General features: G+C 43.4%; 1 protein-coding gene across 1 annotated transcript; it reads right to left on the bottom strand.

Annotated features, from left to right (window-relative positions):
* Positions 1-1,955: 1,955 nt before the first annotated feature.
* Positions 1,956-13,315, bottom strand: PRCP (prolylcarboxypeptidase (angiotensinase C)). Its single transcript, XM_010020415.1, has 9 exons — positions 13,289-13,315; positions 12,175-12,315; positions 10,958-11,059; positions 10,455-10,636; positions 9,573-9,730; positions 7,397-7,569; positions 6,620-6,784; positions 6,270-6,457; positions 1,956-2,224 (listed from the first exon to the last, which is right to left on the bottom strand). The coding sequence occupies exons 1-9, from the start codon at positions 13,313-13,315 to the stop codon at positions 2,020-2,022; spliced, it is 1,341 nt and encodes a 446-aa protein (XP_010018717.1). The 3' UTR covers positions 1,956-2,019.
* Positions 13,316-13,522: the final 207 nt, after the last annotated feature.

Here is a 13,522-nt window from a genome sequence, read left to right as displayed (position 1 = left end):
ATGAATATCCCCATGTCTTTCCCCATACAACATGGAAATATTTATCCCAGAATCTGCAGTATTACCCAGAGCAATCAGTGCAAGCAGCAAACTCAGGCTCTTGCTTGCTCAGTTAAACCATCTGTGATCCCCAAACTCACACTTGCTGTTGTAGATTCCATCCCTTGCCTTGCAGTGAACCAGGACACCACCACACAGCAAATAACACCTCATATGATACAATGGTACTTCTAAAAACTTGACTGTAACCCACTTGATTAAGAAAATGATATTTTTTATTGGTTTAAAGAAAAAATTCAAGCCACCATGTTATTATAAAGTACACAAGTGAGATGAGAGAGTGGAGCCCATCCACAGCAGAGAACCAAGAATCAGAACCACTGGAAAAGGGATTACCAACAGCTTCCAGTCAACAGCTTTCAGGCAAATTCTATATAACTCTTCCTTTTCCCCCTGTAGTTCTCTGGTCTTTCTCTCTGTAGCAATTACCTTGCTCAAGAGCAGGAGAGGTTCTCATTGCAGAACACAAGGCAAGGGACTGCCACGAACTTGGTTGATAAGAAGAGGTACAGGAGGGGTTTAAAAGATGAAATTTCAGTGTTGGGTTCTCTTTGTGGATGGCAACGTGATGTCTTAGGAAAATACTCAACTATCAGGCATGTCATCACAGCTGAGAGAACTTTTCCAGAGAACTGGAATTTTAGGAGCCTGGGGACAAGGCTGAGTCTTTCCGAAATGGAGTCATCTTTAAACTGCAAAGACTCCTTTCTGAAGAAGGGCTTCAGTGTGAGTGAAGCCAAAGCTGGAAGATGAGGGGACTGCCCCAGCCATTTATTAATGTCAAATACACTGTCCCTTGAATCAGGGCAGTTTGGAAGCCTTACAGAAAGGCCAGTGCACCTGGCTGGGTGAGCTCAGCATCAGGCTCCGCGCTGCTCCGAGGGGAAAGCTGCGTTCTGGGCTTTCAATAGTTTGTCCTGCAAACAATTTTCTGAGAAAGGCTTTTATTGAAGAGCCATCAGCAAACAGAGCGTGCAGAATGTGAACAATGCACAAAACAGGGGGGGAGGGAAGAACCCCCACAAGGCACAGCCCCAATTATTTGTCACTTCATAAGACGTAGCCAGCACAAGTGTCACGTTTGCTCAAGAGAATAGCTTCGAAAGCTTCCTGGCTTGAAAGAACTAAGTGCTTGTGGGGGATACACACATACACAGACACACAAAATACACCCAGAGTTTTCTTTGGCAACCATCATCACAGTGGCAGATAGTTTGGAAGCAGGACAAACAGCAAAGGCAGGAACAAAACCCTGCTGCAGATTGTGCATGCTCAGCCAGTTACCAGCATAGTGAGTCTGGGCCCAGCCCTGACCATTCAGTACTGCACAGAATGGAAAAGCCACCTGAGGCAGCTGTGATTAATAAGCTGCCAGAAAATGAAGGAAAAAGGAAATATTTACTTCTTTTCCAGTGTTGATTCCCAAAGGGAAGGGCTGTTTAGTTTCTTCACAGGCAGCACTGCCCTACCTCTCCAAACATCACACTAAGATGTGATTTCTGCTCCCCGTTATCTCCCTGCTCCTGATGGTTTACAGCAGCTGAAGATGTCTGAAATTCAATGCCACTGAAGGCAGCAGGAGTTTCATCATTAACAGCACTGCCATTTAATCACTGTATATACCAGCAGTCAGCACAATCACCTAGTGCAGTGAGGAAGGCATCAACCCTGGAACAAGAGCTCTTTACTTCATGGTGAAGTACAGCATTTGAGAAGAGCAGAAGAGGAAAGCAAGCCAGAGCAGGCAGCTCAATCCATGCACTTGGACTGAAATTCATTATCTGAGAATGCTCTTCATCATCTGCTGCCTGCTTCTCTCATGGGCACAAGCAATGGTTAGCACTGCAACACAGGTGAGGAAGCAGGAGTGAAATGTTCAAATGACCATGTGATAGGGCCTGGCCCTTCTCCCAACAAAGCCAGTGGAGGTGCAGTGGCCACGGTTGCTGCAGCACCACTTCAGTGGCTGTGCCTGGCCTCTTTAATCCACTGCTTCATGTAGCAGATCTCCAAGGCTCGAGCTTGCTGCACTGATTTGGGGTCCAAAGGGTTGCGGCTGCGCAGGTCCAGGTGATGGGCTCCATCTGGGATCACAATTGCCACGAGGGAAGCGCTGATGTTCTGGGTCACCCCACCTGCAGACCATGGGTCCAGGCCACCGTTGCTGTAAGGAAAGGACATCTCATTAGGTACATCTGCACAGCAGTCAACTCACAACTAGTTTTCATAGAATCCCAGCCTGGTTTGTGTTGGAATGGACCTTAAAGCTCATCCAGCTCCAACCCCTGCCACGGGCAGGGACACCTTCCACTAGAGCAGGTGGCTCCAAGCCCCTGTGTCCAACCTGGCCTTGAACACTGCCAGGGATGGGGCAGCCACAGCTTCTCTGGGCACCCTGTGCCAGCACCTCAGCACCCTCACAGGGAAGATAACAACCCTCACAGTAAAGAATGTCTTACATATGTCCTGACAGAAACAGACCTCAATGTCTTGTGCCCACCCCTCTGCTGAAAGGAGCCTTCTTGACAGAGGTGTGAGCTACTGCAGTTTAAGCAGGGCTACACTTCTGTCATTATTCACCTGCTAGTTCAGGCAGTGACCTATAATAGTGCCACAGTCTCAGGCTGCCACCTGCCTTTGATCAGAAAAGGTTCAGGTTCCCTGCACCAAGACATGCAAATTCCCAGACCATGTAACAACCCTATTAAAGCATTTATCCCTCAAGAAACCATATTAAACAGACTCTTCCTCTGTGACGGGACAAGTTAATGAAATTTACTCCCCCAGATCACTGAAGGGATTCCTTGCACTGTGTAGATCTGGCTCCAAATAATGCCTGGTTCACACAGCAAGCCAATGGCTGAACTAGGGTGAGAGTTTTGCATCCCATTTGTAGCTTTAGACTTATGCAGATCTAGACTTGTTTCTCACTTAAAACACTGGACCAAAAGATAACATCAGAGATGGGCTATTGTGTGTCAATGTAAATTTCGAAGAGGATCTATGAAATTAAAACATCCTTAGACATTAAGAGATAAGCAGCTAGAAAAATACCACAGTGGCAGCACCAGAAAACAGCAGAAAGAAATAATGAGTAAAAAAGTGTTTTGTAGAAATAACCAAGAGTAAAAACCCGATGGGGGCTGAACTCAGACTTTGTTTCTTCATTAAAACCCTTCAAGTATCCTGGATCTCTGTAGTTCTTTATTTTCAGTGATTCTCAATATGACTTAGAAGAGAAACATTTTGTACCTGCAAAACAAAAAGCATCCAGAGCTGCCCAATGAGCAAAAAGCACTGGATTTAAAAGGTCGCCTCAATCAGCAGAGCACCTTGGCAACAGGGGGCGAGTTGCTGAGAGACCCAAGATGTACATGAACTTGGATCTTTTGGTCCCAATCACGTGGATAGTAAGCATGGAACAAGAAAACAACCCTCCTTTCTGGGAGCTTCTGGCTGCATCCTCTGCAGCTCCTGGCAAGTGATAGCACCAGAGGCACTGACACAGTTTGGGAAGTGGTACTTGCCGAAAGGAGGGCTCACCACAAAGCCATAACAGTTTCACAGAGTAAGATAATTCAGTACCAACAGGAATAGATTATTTGTGTTGAAGCTAAGCATACACATAAGTACCCAGTCATCCATCTTACAGGACAGAAGTTTCCCCAGTGTAAACAGAAGTAGTAAAAGAGAATAAAGAAGTCAGCCATTCCTTTCCAACAGTGGCCAGCTGGGCTTCAGAAAGAACCTAATGCAAAGTATCAGCACCCTAGTCCTGTTTTCATTCATAATATTGCCTTGACATCATAAATAGGGTCCTGCCTATCCCACAGCAAAACAGTTCCCTTTCCTATCTTCACCTCAGAGCCTCCTCAGCCCCCCAGCCCTGTGTAAAACCTCTCCTTGTTCTGAGCAACCACAGCAGCTCTGTCTGTGCATCCTTTTTTAACATGCCCACTCTCCACAACTGCCAAGTTTCCTTTTATTAACTTTTTTCTCTCATCTTTTCTCTTCAGCCAGGCACTGTTCTGCCTTCTTTTCCTCCACTCCCTTCTTTTATGGTAAGAATCCCACCGTCTGCGCATGGCTCAATGTATCTCTCAAAACAGAGCCTTCACTTTCTGCCTCTCCCCTTCCAATGCAGTACTAGATGGGTGCCCTATCTTCAAAGCACCCAGCTTAGCTGTGATCCAACCAGATGGAAAATCATCAGGTTTTAGACTGTGCGTATCAAATTCTGTGCTGTCTGATATAACATGGGCTGACTGTGATTACCATAACATGCTGATGACAAGACTACCAACTGCTTTCTGCCACCATATGCCTGAACAGTGTTAAAATGCCATTTCCACTGTGCAGCACTTCCACACCAAGAATACAGTGTGTTAGAGTATCAGGAGTGGAAACTGCTGGAAGAAAAAGGGCAAACAGGGTTCTGAAAACCCCAATTTCCTCAAACCAGTGTTTTAATAAGGTTGTGCAGGCCAGGACAGGGAAGTAATATCTACTTACAACTGAGTAACCACTCACACACTACATACCTCCAAGAAGGGAGACTCCTGCATTGATAACATACCATCCACCAGTGTGAATGTGCAGCGATGCACTGCTCATGGAGGGAGAAGTGACAACACCAGTACAACCATCCTGGATAAACCCAGCCTACACTGATTCTCTTCAGAAGGAGTGTTTTTCCCTCCCTGCACTACACTCTTGTGCAAGTTGCCTGACACTTGAAGCTTTCACCCCACAGGGAGCTGCTTTCCCTGGTAAACATAGGGATATTTTTTGGAAAGCACTCTGTAGTGTTCAAGAATAAAAGGCTCTTATATAAATGTACAGTGTTGACAATGTATTTGTCTGAAGAGAAACAACCCAGCTTTGTGTGTACAGCACTGCTTCACTCATTTGATTGCTTTCAAGCTTTTCTCATTTCAAGCTCCTTCAGCTGGCATAAATTCTTAAACACTTATTTAGATTTGTTTGCTTGTCCATCGCTTACGAAGTAGGTTTCTACTGTAGAGAGAGCTGTGAGGCCTTGGAAATAAGAACACCCTGCAGGAAATAAGTTAAACCAACAATTTTTATTTCATTATTAAGAAGTTCTCCAAAAAAGGGTGGAATTTCTCACTACAAAGCAGATACCCTGCTGGGACAGAAACAGCAAGAGGCAAACTAGTGGAAAGCAACAGGTCTTTGGAGCCAAACAGACCAATGGTAACAGCTGAAATCCAGAGCATAATCCCCAATTCAAGTAAGGAGTTTCTGCTTTTAAAATGCACACCTATTTACCAGGTCCAACAGACTTAATTCTGAGTTTGGTTTAAAGAAATGCAGGTTTTGCTTTTTAAAAGGCCTTGAACAGTTTTAGCCAGAGCACAGAGGCATATATATATATATCTATATCTATTTCCAGGAGATGCCCACCATACAACAACCTGACCAACAGCCAGTACATAGCTTTATATCACCTCACAGTAGAAGTACAGCTACATAAACCTCCCTTTAAAGGAAGCAGAGTTTAACCTTAAAAATAAGCAAAGTGAAGGCTGAGTGGAAAGCAAGCAGCATGCACTAGACTGAAACAGTCCTTTCACTTTTTGCCCTAATACAAATGTGTTTCAGACAAGCTTCTGTTGTATTAGCAATATGCCTTGCTAGAATGGGAACATCTCTTTGTATGAAACTTGCCTAATTACCACTAAAAGAAAAGAGCAATTGGCAGTAACAGGAAAGCTCCTCAAGTTACTTCCCTCTCCTTTCTGTATCAAAGGGAAAAAGGAATGTCACACCAGCCCCTCCACAAGGCTATCACCCAGAGCAACAACTTCAGTGGCTGAGATGCTGTGTTATAGCTAGAGCTTGTTTAGACTTTCCTTTTATGTGGAAGAGACAGTGCTTTGGCTTCATAAAAGCCAGAGGGATTTACCAGCATGGGAAACCTGGACTTTGGCCACAAGATAAGGATTCCACATGGGAAGAAGAATGGTTGGCAGAATCCCAACCCAGAGTCACACAGGCAGTGACAGAACAGTTGGCTTCTTTGGCCATTGCAGATTGACCATTTCACTCTCAAAAGCAGCACAAAGCATGCCCATCTTCTATTCAGCTGGAGACAGATCCTTTTGCTACTTAGTGCTTAGTGCAGGCTTTCTGCACTGACAACCCAAACCAGTGGAAGACTCCACTCGAAGCCTAACAAAGCTCACCTGAAGATGATGTTGCTGTGTGAACTGATGTTTTTCCCTCCATACATAGAGAGAATCCAAGAGGGGCGAGGCCTCACTCCCCACAGCCTGTAACACTCTTCTGAAAGTGCATCAAAGTCCCATTTCTGAGGCTCAAACATGTCATTGACACCATCTGTGCACATGGGCATCACCATCTCAGTGCAAGCCTGAAAGTACAAGTAGGGCAACAGGATGTATTCCCAGGAGACTGTTAGTGCTTCAATAAAGAAGCTCAAACAGCATTTGACAGCTGAATGACTTGACAATTCTCATCAGCTGGAGCTCAAAAACCTCACTGGGTTGCAATTTAGAACGGACAAAGTGCATACCTGATAGTACCAACCCAACTGGCCCAGGTTCTTTGTTGCAGTCTCAGACATATCTAAGCATGAGACTCCTCCTGAGTAATTGTAGTACAAATTTACTGCCTGGAAAATATTCTGCAGCAACAACTTGTCAGGGAGACTGGGATCCTTCAAGAACTTGCAGACTTCCTGAAGCAAAGAGAGAAGGGGGAGTCTAAATATGTAAGATAGAATGATAAATACATGATACCTGATAGGATATCAATTTCTTGTCATAATACAGCCAGACCGCTTCCAGGAAGCATCCTTCTATGCAATGATACACCCAGAGCATTATCACAAAAAGCAGTATCCATTTGCATCGTGGATGCCACTATGAGGATCCTGAAACTTTACATTTCCTGGTTAAAACCATTTAGAAACAGTGCAACCGTACTGTTTTATTCAGCAAGCTTTTCAATCCCTTCCCCATACTTTAAAATAGATAATAAAGTGCTTAGCTCCTCTGTAATGAAAAGATAACACACGCAAATAAATAACAAAGAAGCTCCATGTATACATTGGGGTTGGAAGATGCACAGCTTGCATTGGCCAAGAAGTGAACTTTCTATCTTTCCCTCCCCTGTCTAATCTTTTCCATCATTATCATTGTGGAAGCTAGGAAGTAGATCCCTCCCTTGTTCCCTACAGACAAGGTTAGAGCACAGCTTCCACATTTGGCCATTCCAAGTACATTTTATGGTCTGGAGGGAACTAGTTAAATCAAATGGTCAATTTTACAAGACACTGACTCTCAATCACCTGTATAGGCCAAGCTGGCAGAGGCTGCAAGAAGTCAGCTTTGTAGGGGTAGTTCACCATAGCCAAGTTTACCCATGTTTCACTCAGCCAATTTTTCAATAGAACAGCATCCTGAGGACTTTTTAATGGGCTGCACAACAGGAATGTGTTGGAAAGCCATTGTAAGCCTGCACCTTTAAGAAAAGATAAAGTAATAATTAGTATATTGTGCCATTAACACATAGGTCAGCTGTGTTACTGCTAAAAGCACATTTCACTTATAACTAATCTGGAGAAATTATTCAGCATACATACAAACACAGCAGATCAGATCTTAGTCAGCACTCTAAGTGAAGAGAGAAAACCTGTATACTTCAGTGTATGGGTATGTCACAGCTAAGATATCTATATAAAAAACCAAAGACAGACTTCACAGAACGGTTTGGGTTGGAAGGGACCTTAAAGATCATCTAGTTCCAAGCAAAGATTTACAAGACGCTGGGCATGGTTTTTTGATAGGAAGTAACATCAGGGCATGCTTCTCCAATAAAAGGAAAGCTTCAAGGCAGCTACTTCACTGTGAGTAGATAAATCTCTTTGTATCTCCTGGCCTTTCTTTTCATTATTTTATCTGGACTGGAATTCATCCAATTCAGCTTCCTTGATTTGAATCAGCCAACTCATCACACCAGGCTTTCTCCTTAGGACACTGAACTGAAGTAGCAAGGTTAATGATTTTTTTCACATTTAACTCCTTTGCTGTACAGTGACCCCACGTGATATAGAATTATAGAATCATTTGGGCTGGAAAAGAGCCTTAAGTCCACCAGTTAACCCAACATTACCAAGTCCACCACTAATGTATGCCCCAAGCACCACAACTAGATGCCTTACTGGGATGGGGACTCAACCACTTCCCTGGGCAGCCTGTTCCAATGCTTGACAACTCTTTAGGCAAAGAAAGATTTCCTAACACTAAGTCTAAACCTCCCTTGGTGCAACCTGGAGAAATTATTCAGCATACATACAAACACAGCAGATCAGATCTTAGTCAGCACTCTAAGTGAAGAGAGAAAACCTGTATACTTCAGTGTATGGGTATGTCACAGCTAAGATATCTATATAAAAAACCAAAGACAGACTTCACAGAACGGTTTGGGTTGGAAGGGACCTTAAAGATCATCTAGTTCCAAGCAAAGATTTACAAGACGCTGGGCATGGTTTTTTGATAGGAAGTAACATCAGGGCATGCTTCTCCAATAAAAGGAAAGCTTCAAGGCAGCTACTTCACTGTGAGTAGATAAATCTCTTTGTATCTCCTGGCCTTTCTTTTCATTATTTTATCTGGACTGGAATTCATCCAATTCAGCTTCCTTGATTTGAATCAGCCAACTCATCACACCAGGCTTTCTCCTTAGGACACTGAACTGAAGTAGCAAGGTTAATGATTTTTTTCACATTTAACTCCTTTGCTGTACAGTGACCCCACGTGATATAGAATTATAGAATCATTTGGGCTGGAAAAGAGCCTTAAGTCCACCAGTTAACCCAACATTACCAAGTCCACCACTAATGTATGCCCCAAGCACCACAACTAGATGCCTTACTGGGATGGGGACTCAACCACTTCCCTGGGCAGCCTGTTCCAATGCTTGACAACTCTTTAGGCAAAGAAAGATTTCCTAACACTAAGTCTAAACCTCCCTTGGTGCAACTTGAGGCCATTTCTTCTCATCCTATTGCTTGGTACTTGAGAGAAGAGATCAACACCCACCTTGTTACAAACCTCCTCTAAGGTAGCTGTAGAATCACAGAATCATTTAGGTTGGATGAGACCCTTAAGATCAAGTCCAACTGAGTCCTGAGAACTGAATCACAGAATGGTTTGGGTTGGAAAGGACCTTAAGATCATACAGTTCCAAACCCCCTGCCATGAGCAGGGACATCTCACACCAGACCATGTCACTATGAGGGTGCTGAGGTGCTGGCACAGGGTGCCCAGAGAAGCTGTGGCTGCCCCATCCCTGGCAGTGTTCCAGGACAGGTTTGACAAAGGGGCTTGGAGCAACCTGCTCTCCCGTGGCAGTGGGTTGGAACTGGGTGAGCTTTAAGGTCCCTTCAACCCAAACCATTCTATGACTCTACAACACAATCCTGAACGTTACAACCCTTTGAAAAAGTATTGATGAGGCCTTACCTGTTAAGGAAAGGTTGTTAATGGCATTCCAGGAATTCCGGATACTTTCTGCACAGCCTGTCCCACTCTTTCTGAAATCATTGGTCACTATGCTGAAGTAAGTGCCACATGGAACCAAATCACCAAACTGCCAGATGGGGGCAGAGGCTGCCAGAGCTCTGCAAAGGGACATAAAGAGATCCTGAACCTCTCTACAATCGAGCTCCCATCCCCTGGTCAATACCCTCCCCATAACCACGATCAAAGAAGCATCTATAATTCAGCTTGGACACTGAGCCCTAGACAAACTAACCATAATGTTGCAAAACTCTTCCATAGGTCTGCATGCAAAGGCTGTTGAAGACTGGGAGCCTTGGACACTAGTACAAAGGTAAATACATAATGCAGAAAATCAGACTTGCGCTAGTATTTTTCATTCTCATCTAGCAACCAGGTCTTTCTCACCAGGAACTGCACAAACTCAACTGAAGAGAGCCCCTGCCCTCAAATATCTACTCTATCCAGCAGACAAAGGTAAGGAAATCGCTATTCCTGTTTCCCAGAGGGGAATTAAGGCACTGAAGAGATTAAAGACCTGCCTCAAGTCATCAGGAAGTCTGATGACCCTAGAAAAATTGAGCATAGTCAGTGTTCATAGTAATTGTTTTTACAAAACTAACAGATAGCTCTGAAAGTATACACCATTCAGTACCCTCTGACCTACAGCTGTCTTTATTAGTCAAACAGTGCCTCTTCCCAGACTCAAAAGTAACATAATTCTTCCTCCCAGTAGTGATAAACTCAAGTCAGCTTGAATTATTGTACCTGTCCCAGTGCTGTAGTATTTATAGCAGGGAAATAACAAATGCCTGCTCTGCGTTTGAGCAGGATGAATACACTCACCCAACTACCACATGGGGGTACTTCATCCTAAACCAGGCTGCAAGCATTCCTCCATAAGATCCTCCTATAGCAATGACAGGGCTGTAACGGGCTCCAGCAATGGTTGTCTTTAAGTACTCAATGAGTACTGCAAAGTCTGCCAGAGCTTGTTCTGATGTCAGGTAATTCAGATGCTTGGAATCCTGAGACAAAGGAAGCAGGTTATATACAGCACAGGAGTGATTCCCAGCAACAGCCTTTGTATCCCCCATGGCAGCTGCAGAATTCCAAATCTCCTCCTGATAACAAATGGAATTTTCTTTGCAGGTGTCCCCTGAAGTGTTAGAAAATCTCAGAGTTCTTTTTCTTTTTATCCTAGCATTGATAGTTACAAAAACCAGTTGTGTGCTTCCAGCACATTTAAATCTTACTGGGCTAAACAGTCATTGCACAGGTAAGAATTACAACAGGCAGCATTATGTTTGTATAGAAAGCATTTAAGGAAGACGAAAGACAACACTTACGCTGAAAGACTCATTCCCAAATGGCAAAGATTCTCCATAATATCTATGTTCAGCAAACACCAACATGGCATTAAGTTCTTCAGCCACATCCCACATAAAACCCTAGTTGGAGGAAAACAGACATTGAAATAAGCTGAAGCAATTCTTTTCAAAGTCTCTACTTTCAGTGTAGTGTACTCCAACTCTTACTCTTTGATTAGAAAGGTACCACTATCAAAATACAACTAGGAAGACAGAGTGCAATTTGGCTTTGAAGTATCACTGAAGTAAGCAACACACAAAACTGATATCCACCTAGAGACAGAGACACATACAAAGAAAATATGTGTATTTTAATGCTGCAAAACATTAAACCAATATTGTTTTGTGAGTACACACAGGCCGTGCTGCCAGAACTCCTATGGCATGAATTTAACCCATAGGAAATAATACTCCAGGACAAAAGCATGCATTTGAGTTAGCATCACACGACAGAACACACAACATTTGTTTGGCAGTAAACAATAATCTAGAGCATTGCAACACACTTATTTTCAACTAATAACCAACTACAACTTGTTATTACTTATTGACAGCAGCTTGTTACCACCAGTTATGGAAAGAGGCAGACAGAGACCACCTGGTGACAGAGCAAAGTGCATAAGCAGTCCCTGCTGGCTTTCAGCTCAGCACATGCCACCTCCTGTTGTGTTACTGGACTTTGCATTGAAGTAGTGAAAAATACCCCCACACTCCATTCTGTATTTGTATCAGTCAGGGAAGCAAAAGCTTCACAGGTCTTATCAGAGAACAAGAATCACCTATCTTTGATTTCTAGCCCCCTTCATTTCATTTCACATTTCTTTCATAGAGAAAAAAGCCCCATCAAAATGTCCCATTTTATTTGGGGACTCTAAACTACTAGGATAGGTGGAATCTGGTCCAAACTTTCGCATTCTTAGCTTGGAGCACCTTATAATGCTTCCTCTGGAAACTTCCTTCACTTACCCAGCAATAAGTGCACCCCTTTGATTTCTGTGGGCTTTGGATAGGACCCTGAACCCCCTAAAACTCTTTCTGTGCTTTTATTCAGCTTCCTCTTCCTCCTGTAACAATCATAACCAGTACAAACACCTCTTTAAATGATGTTCTGACACGGTCTCCTTGTTCTTCCTTATTTTTCAGTATGCCACCACTGGAAAGGAAGACTGTCATTCAAGAATCTATTTTCTACATACTGTATTGTTGCAGAACCAGGTGATGTCTCCTTCATTGCCCGTATAAAATAGTATTGGTCCATTGTCTGCCTTCCAGTGCTGGTCTGCTATGAGATATCGCTGCTGGAACGTAAGATTTTCATCAAATCCAAAGTGATCAACCTGTAACAAGAAGAAAAACATGGTCAGGGAGCTGAGATTGCTCCTGGAGTCCACTGGAAGTGCTGACAGTCATTTTGCAGATAGAAGATAAAGACAGACAAGAAGAAGTTCTACAACGATAAAAATAATTATGATGTTGAATTAATTTATATTTCTAATACATCCAAACTCTCCTGCTTCACAAAGGAAAGCAGCCAAAGTTACAGGTGCATATGCTGAAGGAGAAATGTTATTTTCAGCCAGTAAAGACTAAATCCATGCCCTTTTTATAGCATGATGCTTAACATGAGGTATCCTAAATACATTTAGGCCATCAGATAAATCTCCTGAGGGGATCACAAAGTATCTGATGTAATAAAACTCTATCAACAAGTAAAGAGTCATTGTCCTGCAGTGGTCTGAGTCCTTGGAAAATCCCTTATTTATAAAAAACCCAAAGCAAACAAAACCAAGCCAAACAAAAACCCCAACATCTCTTTTTCCCTCTTTTGGCCTAAGATTGAAATTTAAACAGATTCTTGTTAGAAAGTGGGCAGGGGTTTGGTTTGGTTTTTGCCATGACTTATTATTCTTGGAAAACACTAATTCTCTGTAGTTCTTGTGCCATTGATTTTTCAGATAGTTTGTGAAAGGCTTCTCCTCTCCTTGCATTTTCACTGATGCACATTCCCTCCCCAGTTCTTTCCACTGCCCTACAAATAGTGCAAGCCCACACTGAGCACCTAACCAAACCCCACAGTGTCAGCCTTATTCCCTCATCAGAAATTCAACTTCAGTTCTTAACGTCAGTTTTCCAGCTTTTACTCACACTGCTTTGTATGCACTATCCCGCTTGATATGCACTAGCCCCTTCCCCAAGCATGCATCCATATGGGAGGGTTTCAGTTGCTTTTACAAGGTAACTCCCTGCATGGGCATGAACTGAAATACCCACGCAGGCTTTTGCTATAAGAACTAAACCAAACCATAAAACTAGTCCAGAAGAGTAGTCACAAATCATCACCACTTCTGTTCAGCAGCTGAAGATGAGCTGTAGCTTCCCCCAATTTGACTTGTCAGCACAGAGCATCATCTTATCCTTCCACAGCTTCTTGCTTGCGGTAACAGCCTGACATCTGCTGGCTTCAAGATCTCTGCTCACCCATCTGCCTTTACACCAACACCTTTGCTAAATCTCTCAGATGCTCCAGGAACCAGCCTTGCACAT

Source organism: Nestor notabilis, unplaced genomic scaffold (genome assembly GCF_000696875.1).
Source record: "Nestor notabilis isolate BGI_N333 unplaced genomic scaffold, ASM69687v1 scaffold6678, whole genome shotgun sequence".
Lineage (NCBI taxonomy): Eukaryota > Metazoa > Chordata > Aves > Psittaciformes > Psittacidae > Nestor > Nestor notabilis.
The sequence above is the reverse complement of the archived record's forward strand: the minus strand, read 5'-3'. Positions and strand labels throughout refer to the sequence as shown.

Bases quoted from the DNA above. Each gene is read 5' to 3' on its own strand.
- PRCP (XM_010020415.1), bottom strand. From the start codon at position 13,315: ATGATTTGTGACTACTCTTCTGGACTA. The intron at 6,458-6,619 runs GTATGCACTTTG...TTGTACTTTCAG, and splicing joins AGTTGGGTTGGTACTATCAG to GCTTGCACTGAGATGGTGAT. The intron at 2,225-6,269 runs GTGAGCTTTGTT...CTTTCCTTACAG, and splicing joins CACAGCAACATCATCTTCAG to CAACGGTGGCCTGGACCCAT.